Consider the following 13,830-nt stretch of genomic DNA (forward strand, 5'->3'; position numbering starts at 1 on the left):
GTGTTATTCTGGAATATTTTTGCATGGGTGGTCTTAGAAGATTGCAAAACTGTGCATTTCATGCTGGGTCGTTAGGATTTTAGGTAAGCATATATATCCTTATTTGTTTTGCAAGAAAATAAACAAGGAATTATTTTTTTATCATATGCAGTTGTTTACCCAAAGAAGTTAGTGGAAGTTAATATTTGATTTTTCTTAAGTTAGTAACGCTTGCTGTGTGGTGGTTTAGCCTTCTACTGCTGCAAATTCAGTTGAAAACTGGCATGTTGAATCAGGAGTGGCACCACTGTCCTTGTCTTGTTTGTGTTTATAGACCTGTAGCTTTGACTTTATAGAGGGATTTGGAATAAAATTGAAGAATACCCATCTGTGATCTTGCTGTTGATTTTATTTAAGTAAGATGTATGAGACACAATTTGAGCTTGTTATCTTGCCTGATCCACCAAAAACTGTGTATTATGATTTATATGGAATGGTGACAGTCTATTACAGCAAACTTGGTCATAGAGTCTCATACAGCTGACTGGAATATAAATTTAATCTTACCTTTGCTGGGATCTCTTAACTCTAAGAATTCCAGTAATAACAATCCTGAAACTTTATTTGTCCTTTCTCACCAAAGGTTTATTGTGTTGTCCTGGGTGCATGTTTTTTGTGTATACTTGTAAGTTAGGGGAAAGATCAAAACTTACCACACACCGTCAGGAATGAGTCGATGGTGGGAAATTTAAATATTCATTTTACGCCTTGTTCTCACTGTAGCTGGCAGGTTGTTTCCTGTGTCATTTGTAACCTATCTTTTCCTTTTCTTTCTCTCAGTTACTATGTGGGCAAGCTGTTGTAACTGGTTTTGTCTGGATGGCTCACCGGAGGAGATGCAGCCCCAGCCGCAGCAGGGAGCCCGAGCCCAAGCCTATTCCAACCCCGGTTACAGCTCCTACCCGTCTCCCACGGCGTCCGAGCAGAGCTGCAAGGCGTGTGGGGTGCACTTCGGCAGTCCCGCCGGGAAGGTGGGTTGGAGCTCTCCGTCCTGCGGCCGCTGACTTGGGGGAGCGCTCAGTTTGACTGCTGTGCGCTGTCTGGCTCCCACTTAATTACTGAAGGCCAATTTGAAGAGAAACACATGCCCATTAGAGGCCTTAGATTTGAGGATGTATCATATGGAAACAGACAGCTTGTCTTTGTGTCTATATATTTAGTCATTCTTTTGCAATTAGCAGACATAATTTAAGATAGCTGGAAATGTGGTAGTTAACCTTCAGTAGACTTGGCTTTCCCAGGCCCTGAAAGAAGAATGCCAAGCTGCTTGTAATCACTTAAAGGAACGTTAACTTGAACATTAGTTTTTAATTTGTTATTTTAAAAAGGCTAATGTCCTTAAAAAAGAAAAAAATAGTAGTGACAATAATTCTGTTTGTGCTTTCAGTGAAAGATGTGCATATATTTTTATATCCAAGCTATTGCTCTTCAGGCTAAAAAGCCATGTAAGGTTATGGGATGGGGGGTTGAATTGCCGAAGCTCTGTGCCAAAAAAAGAAAGAAAAAAAAAAAACAGAAAAAGACTAAACCCATTTTATCTTGTTTGTAAACTTCATTTTTGAGCATATAGTTGCCAAAATGATTGTTGCCATGAGGTTTTTAATTAGACAGCAAACCCTGGCTGGGAAATTATTTAAACATGGAGGTTCCCATAATGCTTTCTGAAATGTGTTTTAGTGAAGAAAGCTGGTTAGAGTCCAAACTCTGCTGCTTAGTAAGTGTCTGATCCATATAGCATGCTACTAAAGTGAAGCTAATGAATGAAGAATAGAAGCATTTGATCTGGAGAAATGAATCTTTTAAAAAGCTCTGTTAGGGTATCTTTTTATGATTCTGTTTTGAAAAAGCTATAAAGCTGGCAGTAAATGTGAAAACTTATAAAAAAATTATGGTGAGTTCTGGCCATTGTGCTTTTAGATTAGATAGGGAAATTCATAAACTGGTCTTTTTTTGTTTTGTCTCCCCTTTTCATTCAAGCATGCTGGCGCATATTATCTGAGAAAGGGTAAGTCTTGGTACAACTGTTGCTTTCCACTCACAGAAGCAACAGGGATGTTTGACTTTTGCACTGAGAAATGTTATTGCTCCAGGAATCACTGCAAACTTAAACTTTGGTAACTGATTTTTGGGTTTTATGTCCCCTTAGTGGTTTGGGTGCATAAGTATGCTTAGACTTTTTCTGGCATTAGGCAGATTCTGGGTCAGCTGTGAATGGTGCATGCCACTGCCCGTGACTGTGGGTAATATTGTCTTAACACTGTCCCCATTAATGTAATGTGTCTTTGCAAACACTTTGAAAAAGATTAATTCTGAAACCAGTGTTAACTTTTGAAATGAAAAACATTCAGGCAGTAAAGGAGGCCACCGTTGCATATGGGTTATACAGTATCAGTGCTAGAACCGTGGTCCTATTGGTCCTGGTATCTTCTAAAATACACCTTCTAATAGCAGCTGTCATCAAAGCAGTGTCTTGTATACCACTCATCAGTACCTTTCCAGATGTGTGAAAAACACATGGATCTATGCATGCAAGGTAAAGCTCTGATGCGCACATTGTAGTGGATCTGTGGTAGCTGTTTAAGATATTTCTGCCACCAGCAGGCTTCCCTGTTTTCCTGCTGGAGTTGACCGTCTCTGTAAATGGGACGGCAGAATACAATGTGTGCTTGTGTCTCAGCTGCTTCCATTCAGTGCGGACTATCAATGAAAATGAGGCTGAGATTTATCTGCTGTACTGGGAAGGGGGGCTCCTAAACACAGGCTCATGTTCCCTTCTGCCACCACAGCTACTGAGCCATTCCCTCTGGGACTGGAGGACTACTGGTGGTAAAGTTTAAATAGCTGCAGCAAGGTCTGCTAGAGCCCATCCATCAGTCCTTGGTCTCCAGAACAGGATTTGAGATCAAGGGTTGTATATATAACTCACTTATAAAACACTGACAGGTTGGAAGCCATTTTAATTCTTTAATTTAATTCCGTTGATGTAGACCGAGAGGCATGTGAAATCTCACTTTGCTGCAACGAGAGCAGAAAAACTCTGCATTTTATCCTAGGAGAGGCAGTTCCTTTGAGCTGTAGGGTCCAGTTAATATTTATACTGGAATATTTGTATAAACTTAATAGGTAAAAATGAATTCCTTCCACATTGGAGACCATATGAATAACTTAGATTGCTTTAAAAAGAAGAAAGCGGAATGATGGTTTCTTAGGTACTTGACCTTTTATCATAGCTGTAGTTTAATTTTCATGCAACATGGCACTTGCTAAAAGGGGTAGGACAGGGGACATTTGAATGGAACAGGGACTTATGAGGTGCTTTTAAATAACTGTTGGAGCATCTTTAAAAGATATAAAATTAGTCCTGGTAGCAGAAATAATCTCTGAGTGTTCTTGTTTTCTTCCTCTTAGCTAACTTTTTTGACCTTGGTTTTCTGTAGTAAACGGGTTCCACAAAATCTTTTAATTTAAAACAAGCATTCTTCACTTCCCTCTCCTCCATTAGAAAGCTATGCCAGGCAATTTTGGGGACATGTCAGGTTGTTATTCTTTCCTCCCCCATTTTATGATTTCAGTGCCTCAAATTGGCTGACATTTTCGGGAAGATGCTTTTCTTTGCATACTTACAGAAAATGCTCCTGGCAAGCTAGAGTATAAGATTTAAAAAAAACCAACCCAAAACAAAAAACCCCAACCCAACCACAGTAGCTGTAGTGAAGGCTTGACTGTTGGCATTTCTTCATTTTATCCTGCGCGCAGAGAAGAGCCAAGTGTATCAAAGCCCAGTCCTGGTATCTCTGGGAGACTCGCTGTCAGAGCAACAACCAGGGACAGCCTACGGTCGGGACCGACTTCTGAGTTAAAGTATTGCACTTTTGTTTGACTGCCCTGTGATTGTGCTAGCAATTAGAAATAGCAAGTATCATTTAAAAGTGGCCTGACCTTTTAGTAACAGGTTTTAACTTACAGTAATGTTTAAAATGAATTGTTCTGCAGAGAATGTTGTCTTCAGCTGCATCCCTTTCGGTCAGAGTTCAACAAATATAGCAAAAGCTTTGAAGGCGGCTTAATACTCAGATGCAGCAAACAGCTTCTGTGCATGTTTAAATACCCGATGCTCCGATACGGGCAGGGGGATTTTTTTTCTCTGAAGATAACTCCTAGTGGTGAACTGATAAGCAAGAGACATGCTTGTTTTTATTTTGGCTTCTTGAGTGTATCATTTGATAACTAAGGTAGACTCATGTGTTATTGCTGTTAATTGCTTGCAAAAAGTATGTTGACTAATGTAGCCCTTGCACTGTGCTCACTTGTGCGCTATCTAAACACTTAGGCACTCCAAACTGGGGTTTTCTGGGTAGAAGGTTCTTGGCCGTGCAGTGCGTTCCCTTTAGAGCCAATTTGGCAGTCTTCGGAGCATGGGGAATTTTTTTTTTCTTTCTCCTCCAGAGTAAAGCTATGTATTTTTTCCCCACTTCTTCTGATTGCTTTGCTGTCAAGGGCATGGGTGATTGAGAGGGGGAAAGTGTTGTCATTTTCCATTAGTCTGGTGTGGCCTCCTGAACGTACCCATGATCATTTGGGTAGGAATGCCTTTGTGGAGCGCTCGCTCCCTTGCTCTGCACACATGCGCATGCACGTCTCTGCCCTGAAAGGTTCTGAGTTAACTGAATTGCTCCAGAAATCTTAGGGTCAAAAATAAGTCAGTCAAATACTAATGTTTTTTATAATGACCCAGTTGAGGAAAGTTTCTTGAAACTGGATGGTCTGTAGAGATTGCCCTTCCTGTCGTGGTTTGTGGTTGATGAATGTCGCTTTTACTTGGCAAGCCCACAAATAAACAAGAATTTTGAGATGAGGCTTCAAGTTTGCATGACCAGAGATTCTCTTTGTGGTGGAAATTTTCTCATCCTAAAATGCTTCGGTATAGGACTTTTCCACTAACTCCCAATATGAGGCTATTACAGGGTCTACAGCAGAAGTCTGTGAGTTATAACCGCAAGAGGTGTGCGGGGCAAGGGGGCTGCTAGGCTATAGAGGGGTCAGAAGGAGCTCCTATAAGCAAATAGCATATTTACATGTTTCAGAACATGAGAAACATCTGCTTCTTTGAATTGTGAAGTTAAAAATGTTCTTCGATCACCAGAAGCAATTCATGAAACAGTTTTTTTGTTAGACTGTTTGTATTTGTTGCTTCTCCAAGTCTTCATGTGTATTTCTCCATGCGTAGTTCTAAAGGGTCAGGATGCTAAGGGCAAATTTATGGTAACTCACAAATAGAATGGGGAAAGCTATTTCTCTAGTCCAAGCAGATGTAGAAATAAAGAGTATTAATGGTAAAAAGTCTAGTCCAGAACTCTAGTGACGTAAGATTACTGTTACTAACTGGTCTTTCTGAAATGCCTTTTTGGTTTTGCTCCAGTTCCTACTGAGACAAGCAAACGTATATGCACAAATTCTTTCAGAATAGTACTCTCAAAAGAAAGATTTGCGCCTGCTGATTCATTCCAGAGCTGACTGTTTCACGGTAAAAATAATGCATGCTGCCTGGATAAGAAGGGGAATGAAAGTCTGTAGGTGGCTGCCTGTGCATCTCCCTGTTTCATAGAGAAATTGTCTTCCCTAAGACTGTTAATTAGCATTTTTAACCAGCAATGAAATAATCTAGTTCTTTTCTCCCTCAGGACTTTTTTTTTTAAGGGTCCGTAATGTGGCTGTTCTGCTGCTATTCCTATTGGAAAATGCAGAATTTGACTTTCCAAAGTGTTGAACAGTCAAGTTTCTACAGAAGTCAACGTGAACTGTGAGTGCTTGGAACTTCTGAAAATCAAGCCCTGAGTGTTGATATCAGAACAGCATAAAAATATAGATCTTAAACAACCGAACTTAATCTGAAAAGCTTTTTAAACATCTGGGGCCTAATATTTCCAAAACTTCCAACACTTTCTGTCTCGCACCTAACTGGCACACAGTGTGCATATTATTTTTAAAATAAGCTGGCTATTTTTGCTGCATAAATACAATTAGAATTCTTTGAAGTCTGTCTGACACTGTAGACCTTGTTGTTTCCTTTCCCTCTTATGGTGGAAAATCGAGCTTCGTTTAGTGATTGCAGCAAATTGGAGGAAAAGAAAAAAGGTATGGGGAGTTGCTTTTAGAAAGTATTAAACTTATTAAATAGAGAAATGTTTATAAGTAGTTCCCTCCAATGCTAGAGCTTTCTTAATGCACAGAACAGCTTTTCATTGCTTTATAAAGCAATGCACAGCTAGCTGTGATTTACTTTACAGAGTCTGCTGCCTCATAGATATCTCTTGATTTCATTTTGGACTTAAACTGGATGAACAGGTCCAGAATAAGCTCCAGGAAGCTCATGTCATTTGAGGGAATTGTTTAAGAATGTAAGTTTTAATTCTGGGTAACTAGAGTATAAGTAGTGCTTTCCTAAGAACTGTGAGGAATCTAGCGATCTGTTCATGGGATTGAGCCATCTCCTCATCTAGGAGCATGCATAACATACTTGACATTTTTTCATACATTAGAAGGTTTTGATTATGCTTTAACATGGGTTACGACCTACTTTGGCTTCCAGATGTTAATGGAGCACTACAGTCATTGTGCACCTGTGTCTCAAGGCATGGCACATCTGTTTGATTCTGTTCCCTTCTCTTTACCAGCACGTCTGCTTGGACTGTAAAAAGAATTTTTGCATGTCCTGCTCGAGTCAGCCTGAAAGTGGTCCCCTTCTCTGCCATCTGTGTCAACGTTTCCGAGCCACAGCTTTTCAGCGGGAAGAGTTGATAAAGATGAAGGTGAAGGATCTACGAGACTATTTGGCACTCCGTGACATTTCCACAGAGTTGTGTCGTGAAAAGGAGGACCTGGTATTTCTGATTCTTGGCCAACAGCCTGTAATTACCCAGGAAGATCAGATACAAACACCACCTTTAAATAGCAGTGCCTCTGGACAGCAAGACTTTGTGATTCTCCCACCGACCAGCATAGCATCTTCTACCTCACATGATGCGTCTCCAGTGTCTGCAGATCCCATCTCAAGTTCACTAGCTCAGGAACATCCACAGGTACAGTCTCTAGCTAGAAGCATCTTTTGCATACTCATTCATCCCTGTTGTTGGATTAACTGCTAAGATATTCTGGGAGGTTTTCCAAGTAGGAAATATGCCAGAAAGGTTTTACATTAAAGATGCCTGCTTAAAAATCATGGAGGGCTTCTGTGTAGAATAGCTGACAAAAAAACTCAGCTGCATTTTACACATGCTCTTTCCAGTTTATTTAAATTTTGGAGTGAGGACCTTGCACTTTCTTATAGAACAATTAGGGAGGTAAGATGAGTTATTTTACACTGCCTTGTTGCTGCACTGACTCTGATGGGCCATTCCCACTTTCTGTGCTAGTAGAATTTAGTTTGGTGAGAAGGGCTGAATATACTGGACACTTACTTTGAGAAAAATATCACTATTCTGAGTTCCTCTGGAACGTGATTTTTTTCAGTGGTCTGCTTCACAGTTACCACTGACACTAGACATTTCTGTGACTAAAGGTTCATTTGGCACTTGATACCTGTGTTGGTGCACAGACCTGTCTTGTCCATTGATGTTAATAGCTTTCTGACAATTGTATGGAGGTATTAGATGAGACAGTTGTTATCTTTCTTTAATTCATATGCAAGACAGCAAGCATGCTTTAAGGTGATCTTGGATTTGAGACTGCTGGGAAAGAGGACTGGGGAATGAGCAAGGTTTTTGGTGTCTTCTGCACCTAGATCAATTGATGTCAAACCCCAAATTTGTTGTTAGTCTTCAGTATATGCTGAACTCTGTCAGGGGCATTTGAGTTTAATTGTTTTTTATTGACTTTGCTTTGTTTGTCTTTCTCCTATTTGGTATGGCAAGTCTACACAATGTTCAACATCTGCAGTCAGACCTATTACTAAGTTAATAGGCATAATTAGTTCTCCGTGGGCCAGAGCTCTGAAAGTGTACCTTCTCCTTCCTTGATGGATAGATCTAGTACAAAAAGAACATTTTTTGGTGGAGGGATGGGGACATTTTTTACATATGATTAGAACGGCCTTTTTATTCTCTGACAGATTTCTGGGTATTACCATCCCAATTTTTAACTCCATGTTCAGCTCTGCCATCCTCCCTTACTTCCCTGTGGTGCCTTTCAGCTCCTTTTCTTGACTCCCATGATATCCTGCTACAGTTCAGGCTCTTTCGTCATTATTGTTGTTATTTTGCTTTGCAAGTATTAACAAGTCACCACTCCTTTAAGCAATATGGTAACATTACCTTCTTTTATCAGTAGGGAAACCACACAGGCGGATGATAGCTGCAGAGAGAGACCTGGCTAGGATTACACTGCAGTTCCTTTCGCTCTGTTAAGTGCTCAGAGCATCTGCCCCTTCTCTTTCTACAGCAACTCCATCTTAAGTCAATATAGATTTGGTTTCCTCCTGGTTTCCTCCAGACCTTGTAAGCCTCACAAGAGCATCATGTGGGAGCTTATTGTGCAAGTACTTTACAGGGTTTAAATAAAGTGGGGCCTTAAAGGGTCAGATAGGGCGCTTCAGTTTCAAATAGTTTACACCTTGTTTAAAATTTTATTTGCTTTTGTAAGCACCACACAGGAAACATCTCCCACCAGTGTGCTTCACTTTTACCTGGTGCTGCAGTTCCTCATTCCAACAGGCAGTGTTTGCAGTTATGCTGAACTATCAAGCTAATTTCCATCTGGACACACAGATATATACTGTTGGTGAAAGCTTTATTTCCTCTTTTAGGCAAATGGGTATGTACCTCCAAGCCAAGTCAATATGACAGGAGTTGAGAATGCAGCAGAAGCATCAGCAGAGGAGGAGACACAGGTTTGTGTGTCCTAGCGTTAGACAGATGACAAGGAATTCCAGGTTTTGTAGGCTGTATTTGCCACTGCAGAATCATTACTGCAGACAGATGGGTGGCTAGACTGTAATTCAGACTATATCCATCTGCAGACCCAACCAGCCCCCCTCTTTAGCCTTCTCTTGTCCTCCACATACAGAAAGAGCTAGTGTCACTTGGACCTTATAATAGTAGGAATGGTTTATTTCCGTCATAGGACTTGTTTCAGGTAAATGGGAGGGTTCATGCAGAAATCCAATTTATATGTACATCCAGACACAAAGTCCTGTTAGTGCACATGTTGAAAGCTGATTTAAATTGTAGTGCTAGGTATTGAGGGCAAGAATCACTTCATCTTTGTTCCCTTTCAGTCTATTGACTCAGAAGATAACCTGGTGCCGGGGCGGCGGGCTTCTCTTTCTGATCTGACAAGCATTGGAGATATCGATGCGCTCACTGTGCGACAGCTGAAGGAAATTCTTGCTCGCAATTTTGTCAACTACAAAGGCTGCTGTGAGAAGTGGGAGCTGCTGGAGCGAGTGACTCGCCTTTATAAAGAGAAAGACCTTCAACATCTAGGTAAGAAATTTAACAAGCATGTATCTGGTTTCCAGGCTTTCCCTCTCTACTGACAGTGGCAGAAGGGAATAGAACTTCTCCACATTTGTTTCTTGCAAGTGAGAAGATGACTAGAGTGTTTCAAGTTCTGATACACATCCATGCACTGTTAGAGTGGAAGTTGCTGAACTATATTCATCGCTATTTGTACTTGTTTAACATGAGAGCATCACGTTAACTCTGGAGAGTGACTTCTCTGTGGTAGCAACAAATGAGAAGAACTGTGTGCCCTTCATCTTGGGATTCTGCACAGCTGTGGCAGATCTCACTGGCTACTGCAGCACCCACAGAGCAGCTGATGTGAGGCTACAGCCAGATGATTGCAAGCACTTGAGTGAGCTCTCACTGCTTGACTCATGGTAACTGGCAAAGAATGCAGGAAAATGCCCTAGTGCATTTTAACATTTTCTGATTTCAAAGATAGGTTTCTTATCATCTAAAGGAGTGCTGTTTTCTTAAACACATCTCTCCAAGGTTTGTTGTCTACAAATATTAAAAGGTTGAAGACAATCTCTTTAGTCTTATATTCTCCTTTCATTGTATTTTGTGCTTTTGACACCACTTATCATTTTTTTTTAAACACTGTTACCCCCTCTGTGTGTCTCAGGTGTGATTGTGTAAAACCAAAGAAATTGGCACAAGGGGCATGACTTCCTAGAACTACTCTTACACTGAGTAAAATTCAAAACTGTCATATAAAATCGACAAATCACTTCAGGTAGTTGCTTACCTTTGTGAAGTATTAGATATATATGCTCAGTAAAAGAGAAAGTCCCTTACCAGTCGAATGAACTATCTTAATCAGAGAATCTGCTTGAACTTCTGTTTTAGTTTAGTCACCTCCCTTCAAGGCTTTCATCTCCTGCTTATTAATACAGCTTGAATAAATGTTTTTCTCTTATTCTCACCAAATAATCAACTTTCTCCTCTTATGTTCCAGTTTCTGACACTGACGATCAAACTGGTAAGTGATATTCTTACCGTTGCCTTGTTCTTCTCATGGTTAAGAATCTCAGTGCTACTGTTTTCATGATATAGAAAATATTTGAGTAAAAACTAGAGCTTTCTGCTCCTTGCCAGTTGATGGAGTAGATACACCTGCATAAGTGTAGGCTCAGGGGAAATTTTTTCAAATCACAGACAGCACAATGATCAAATACCTATTCTAACACCATAGCAGCCTTTCTTTAAGTCTGTCTCATGCAAACTGTGGTCTTTTGTTTACTCAGGTGGTGCTGGGCTCCCTGGTGCGGAGGAGAACCTCTGCAAAATTTGCATGGACTCACCCATTGACTGTGTCCTGCTAGAATGTGGCCACATGGTAACTTGCACCAAGTGCGGAAAGCGGATGAGTGAGTGTCCCATATGCAGGCAGTATGTGATACGAGCTGTCCATGTCTTTAAGTCCTAAGTGTCTATAAGGAAGACTGGTGATGCCTTAAAGCCTCATCTGCTGTTAGAGAAATGGTCAAAATTGCTACAGATAGTTAGGTCAGAGATTAGCATATGAACCTCATAGGGAGCTGAAAGTTTATAGGCAAGGTGAGGAAAGGATGAAGCTGGAGAATTGCTCTTAATCCAGCCATGCTTGGCTATGCCCTTCCCACTATAGTGCTTTACACCACAGTGCCTGAACTCCCTGGAGCTTATTGGCAGCAGCAGAGGCAGAAATAATTAACAACGTACGTTCTAGAATAACTTGATCCACTAGTGCTGAGGATAGATAAATGCTTGGCTTTCCAGCACAAAGATCAGATTGAGGCTTATTTCCTCTGGATAATAAACAAGGTAGACTGGGGTCTCAATAAGTGACATTTTCTTTTGTTTTGCTGCTACTGAATTCTGATTCTGCTTCCCTCATGTTATGTTTAGGCTACACACCCACTGATGACTTTATTATCAAAGAATAAAATTTTGTTGGGCTTGTTTTGGGTTTGCTTTTTCTTTCTGTAATTTAATTTTAACTACTTATACTTGCAGGACAGGCAGACTGCCTCTGTTTTCCATATTTAGAATGAGTTTAATTCTAACCTAGTGGGATTTTGGAGAAATGTATTATTTTATTTGAAGACAGGCTTCGTACTGTTGAAAACTGTAAAGGGAGTAAGAGATTCTGTAAAACATACAGCCTTACCTTGTGTGGCGGCTTTTTGTTTGTTTACATGCCAGCAAGAGTGAGATTCCTAGTTTACTGTTGTTGGTTCCTTTAACTTCATAGTATGTACCAGTAATTATTTAAAAACCGATCTGACTTCAGGTGATTAAGAGCTGAGAATGTAAGGCTCGAGTCTTTTAGAGGGTTTAGTGAGCAAAATGTACATAGAGTACATAGAGCCATAGAGTAAGAATTCTGTTGCTACAATCATATTTAAGTACAGGTAATTTTTTAGAGTGGAGAGTCAAAGCTAGAGACTTGAAAGAAAGCAGAGGCCAAACTTTCACTTCTTGCTCAGCTTATTGATTCAGGGAAGATAATGATCATCATTGCAGAGGCTTCTGTTTACTAATCAGCTTCCCTCTTATCCTCTTTGCTCAATTTTACAGTCCTGTTACATTAAGACTGCTTATCAAAAGCAATTTATTTTGCGCTTGTGAGGGTGGATAAGAGATTCTCTCATCTGGTACATGACAATCACAAACTCATACAGCTGCTTCCTGAACAGCATGTTAATTTGCAAGCCTTGCAAGAGCCAAATTATAACTGACATCTTTTCCCTCAGTGGCCTGCACGTATGCAGTCCATTTGGCTGGTAACACACTGTTAAGTTTCAGAATCTTGATGCCTTAAGTTTTCAGCCACCATGGGATTGTATACTCATCTCAAGTCCTTGGTGAAGCTGAGTAACTTCTGCTGCAGGTGTTTTCTTGCCTAGCTTTCCCCCTTACGGGGTGGTGATCACTTAGTGTTCAAATTGAATCTCTGCATGTGGTGTCAGGGGAGGAACAGCATAAATAAAGTGTCCATTTCTAGCTTTTGCAGTAATGGAAGTGTGTGTAACTACAAAAATGATCACTAAAGCCATCTACTTTTGCAATAAGTAGTAATGTAAGGTAACAGCAAATTAAGCTTTGGTAGTCTTTAATGCGCAACTCTGCAACTGGCAGGAAGCAGACGATCTCTACTCTGCAAGTGGGAATAAAAAAAAGCACTTGAGATGAACACATGTCACTTGGTAGTTAGGAGAACCTCTGCACTACTGAGGTGCCTCTGAACTCCATAAAGAAGGGATAGCTGATGAGGTTCATTGAACTAAAATTTCTGAATTTTACCTCTTTTCCCCAATTCAGGTTGTTCTCTAAGTTTTGGCTTAAGGTTTAACAGCTTCCAGCATGAGCAGAGTACTGATACAATTCAATGCATCATGTTAAAAATATAATTTTGCATGTAAGCAATTACTGTCTTTACTCTTAAAGAATTTCACAGGAATACACTTAGAAAGCTTGGAACAGCATCATTAGTAAATTCACTGTGAGAATGCACGGCAACATACTTCTCAATAAACTCAGGACTGGGGGGGGGACTTGCAGGGGGGACATTATTCCCCCTGTGGGCAGATCTACTTTTACTTGTAGAGGGTAGGCTTATTTTCTACAGCAGATAAACAAGTTGCAGATCAGTGTCTGAAATTTTAAGAATGAGATGCACATAGCCATCATTAGTCTGAAATGTGCTTTCCCAGGGAGGATCATTTTGCTGACTACACTGTTTCCCTTGCAAAAATGGATTCTCTACTATGGATATGATTAAATTATTTTTAAAGTAAAATTAAAAGAAATCTGGAGGAAATGGATTTATAATCCAAAGGTATATACTGATCTGAACTAATAAAGTGAATGGAAATATTTGTGCTTTATGTACACTGTACATAGTTTAAGTATTTTAAAAGTTAATATTTTACTTGAAATGGCATGTTACTCTCTATTAAATCCTCTTGGTACTATGGTTAAACTTACTAGTTTTGGTACAGAAGTTTGGTTTATAATTTTATAATAAAGTTGAAATGTGATTTAGTTAACCTTGTTTTCTGACTCTGTTGCCAACAGGCTAGGAGAAAGCTGAGATCTTGCAGATACTTTTGAACTTTAACCAGAAAAGGCTCAGGCTTCCAGGTGCTTAAATATCATTAGAGGGTGGAACAGAAGTACAGAAAAGGTTGAAGGAAAAAAAATTAACCGAGAACCCTAATGTTTTAACAGTACAGTCTTTGTGAAGATGACAAAGGAAGAACTGACAAAGGTGGCAGCACACTCAGTCCTCTTGAAACTAAGGAAA

At 40.1% G+C, this 13,830-nt stretch overlaps 1 protein-coding gene across 9 annotated transcripts in view; it reads left to right on the forward strand.

Annotated features, from left to right (window-relative positions):
- RFFL (ring finger and FYVE like domain containing E3 ubiquitin protein ligase) overlaps positions 1 to 13,830 on the forward strand; it is a 44,994-nt gene that overhangs the window by 20,334 nt on the left and 10,830 nt on the right. For 3 of the 9 annotated variants that reach the window (XM_067309773.1, XM_013958238.2, XM_013958235.2), the window contains exons 2-7: positions 820 to 1,010; positions 6,714 to 7,118; positions 8,840 to 8,923; positions 9,311 to 9,518; positions 10,498 to 10,521; positions 10,787 to 13,573. In XM_067309773.1, the coding sequence (XP_067165874.1) occupies positions 825 to 1,010; positions 6,714 to 7,118; positions 8,840 to 8,923; positions 9,311 to 9,518; positions 10,498 to 10,521; positions 10,787 to 10,968 (1,089 nt within the window). In that variant the 5' untranslated portion in view covers positions 820 to 824 and the 3' untranslated portion in view covers positions 10,969 to 13,573. Of the gene's footprint in view, positions 1 to 62; positions 84 to 819; positions 1,011 to 6,713; positions 7,119 to 8,839; positions 8,924 to 9,310; positions 9,519 to 10,497; positions 10,522 to 10,786; positions 13,574 to 13,830 lie in introns of those variants that run through there. The other 6 variants (XM_067309771.1, XM_067309769.1, XM_067309768.1 and 3 more) reach the window with 4 other exon arrangements.

Source organism: Apteryx mantelli, chromosome 22, assembly GCF_036417845.1.
Source record: "Apteryx mantelli isolate bAptMan1 chromosome 22, bAptMan1.hap1, whole genome shotgun sequence".
In the NCBI taxonomy this organism is placed as follows: Eukaryota; Metazoa; Chordata; class Aves; order Apterygiformes; family Apterygidae; genus Apteryx; species Apteryx mantelli.